This window comes from Oratosquilla oratoria, chromosome 31 (assembly GCF_046742065.1).
Source record: "Oratosquilla oratoria isolate Oo_2021 chromosome 31, ASM4674206v1, whole genome shotgun sequence".
NCBI classification, from domain to species: domain Eukaryota; kingdom Metazoa; phylum Arthropoda; class Malacostraca; order Stomatopoda; family Squillidae; genus Oratosquilla; species Oratosquilla oratoria.
The window spans coordinates 48,947,557-48,950,056 of record NC_134807.1 but is presented as its reverse complement, the minus strand read 5'-3'; the positions used below and the strand labels follow the sequence as shown (position 1 = coordinate 48,950,056).

Here is a 2,500-nt window from a genome sequence, read left to right as displayed (position 1 = left end):
TTCCATATCTTCCAATTTCTTATTTGCTTTTCTTTCCTCTTTTCTCCTCTTTTCCCCTTTTACTGGACTTCTTCCTTTTCCTCTTTTTCTTCCTTCCATCCTCCTTCTTTCTTATTTCTTCCTACTAATTCTTTCCTTTCTTTCCAGCTGCATTTTCCTTATAGTTCGGCTACTCTGCTTCTTCTTCCTCCTGTTTCCCCCTTTCTCCTCCACATCTTCCTCTTCCTCCTCATTTTCTACAATTCTTCTCCCTTTTTTTCTGCCTACTACTTCTCGTCCTGACACCCCTGTTATTTTTCGTCTTTTCCCCATCTCCTTTTCTTATTTTTCCTCTTCTTCCTCATCTCCTCCTCCTCTTCCTCTCTCTTTCTTTTCTTCTGACTCCACTTTCTGCTCCTGATTATCCTTTTCTTCCTCCTTCAGCCCTTACCCAGGAGATTCTTGTCTTCGTAGGTAGATTCCCTAAGCGTATAGAAGACTTTGACAGCCAAATCAGAATCTTCGTAGGTGATGACCATGGAGCCGTACTCATAGTAGATGGGTCCGATCGAAGAGAACTTCAGGGCTGAAACAGAACAAGGAGAACTATAATAAAAGGGAGTGGGTAAAGCTGGAGGTACATCTATAAAGAAAAAATAATTGGAAGGTATGGGATGAACTACACAGAGCACGAGGGGAAGAAATGGAATCGTGGCGAATGAGAGTAACTATTTGTTAACTTTTTTCAAGTACGTGCTATATCTCTCTATCATTGCCTATAGTTTTCTATTGATCAATGTGTTCATTTCACTACAAAAACTTCATCATCTCACTTTTTTCTTAAATAAAGAATCCTAGCAGTCCAATCTTAAATGGAGGATAAATGTTTTGGAGGAAAAATGATGGTTTATGTTAGAATGACCCCATTTTTGGAAGGAAGGAAATAAGATCTTTGTGGCGGGAAAGCCATATATAAGAAACAAAGGGAGAGACTTAAAGATGTTAATTAGCATAAGAGTGGCATTACATGGACGAGGACGCGATGAACAAAATCATTGAAAGTCTGAATCGCCCCAGACTGGAATAGGCAGAAGTGGAGTGGTGTGGTAACCACTTATCAGTTCACCATCACACTCCCACGCAGTGGAAAGTGACAAAGCCTGTCAGTTGCGGTTTTTAAGGCCGATGACAGGTCTCCTCCTCGCCTGCCTAGGGCTGTCAGGAACCAATGCGGCGTAGCCCACAGTGGGTAGCGGGAATCGAACTCAAGACCTCCTGATCATGAGATTGACACCCACTCCTTCCCCCAAAACACACACACACACACACACACACACACACACACACACACACACACACACACACACACACACACACACACACACACACACACACACACACACACACACACACGCACACACACACGCACACGTACACACACACACACACACACACACACACACACACACACACACACACACACACACACACACACACACACACACACACACACACACACACACACACACACACACACACACACACACACACACACACACACACACACACACACACACACACACACACACACACACACGCACACGTACACACACACACAAAGAACATAATTTTGGGAGGTGTATAGCGATAAATGCAAGAGCTTACCTTAACAAGTAAGGGACAAGGAAAAGTTTATGGAAGTTCATCAATTCAGACCGAAAAAAAAAGTCCGAATCGGTTTGTATCTCAGCAAGGAAAATAAGTTTATAGAGAAGAGTGTGAAAAGGAATGTTGGATTAAAAGACACATAAATGGAAACAAAGCATTGGAAATATTGAATATTTGGAAAGCTTTAGAACCTGACAGGATCTCATACTGGAAACGGAATGTAAAGAACAGTTAGTTGACAAAATTCATAACATAACTGCTCATTAAAAGAAAGGATATTGCCTCAGGATTGGAATAAATCTAATGTGAGACCAATTCATCAAGGTAAGTAAGGAGTACATCCTGAGTTACCAGCCAATATCCCCGACACTAAAATCATGTGTGAAAGAATGCCAAAGAGAAGTGGGGCAGATATTTTGAAAAGAGAACACTTTGGCAGACGATCAATTTGACTTCAAGAGTGGACGTTCATGTGTATCAAACTTATCAAGCTTCTATATAAGAGCGTCTGATGTGCTAGAAAAGAGAGAGAGAGAGAGAGAGAGAGAGAGAGAGAGAGAGAGAGAGAGGGGGGGAGATAGAGAGAGAAGGGGTTGGTTGCATTATTTGTATTTTGATTTAAAGAAAGCATTATATAAGTACTTCCCAAACAATTAATATGGGAAGTAGACCATATTGGAGGTGGTAACCTTTTGAAATGGCAGAGAGATTTCCTGGGGTCCGATATATAAGAACAATACTAAAGGACAAGATATCAGAATGGCGCAAAGTAACTAAGAGGATCTCACATGGTTTATGACTAGCAAAGGTAATACTCTTGATTTACTTGACGGAAGGAAATACAAACTATGCT

At 41.3% G+C, this 2,500-nt stretch overlaps 1 protein-coding gene across 1 annotated transcript in view; it reads right to left on the bottom strand.

The window, feature by feature from the left end:
* Positions 1-2,500, bottom strand: part of LOC143041668 (diacylglycerol kinase theta) — a gene marked incomplete at its 3' end in the record, with an annotated part of 90,284 nt that overhangs the window by 5,511 nt on the left and 82,273 nt on the right. The window contains 1 exon segment of the mRNA XM_076213673.1: positions 431-565. Coding sequence (XP_076069788.1) covers positions 431-565 — 135 coding nt within the window.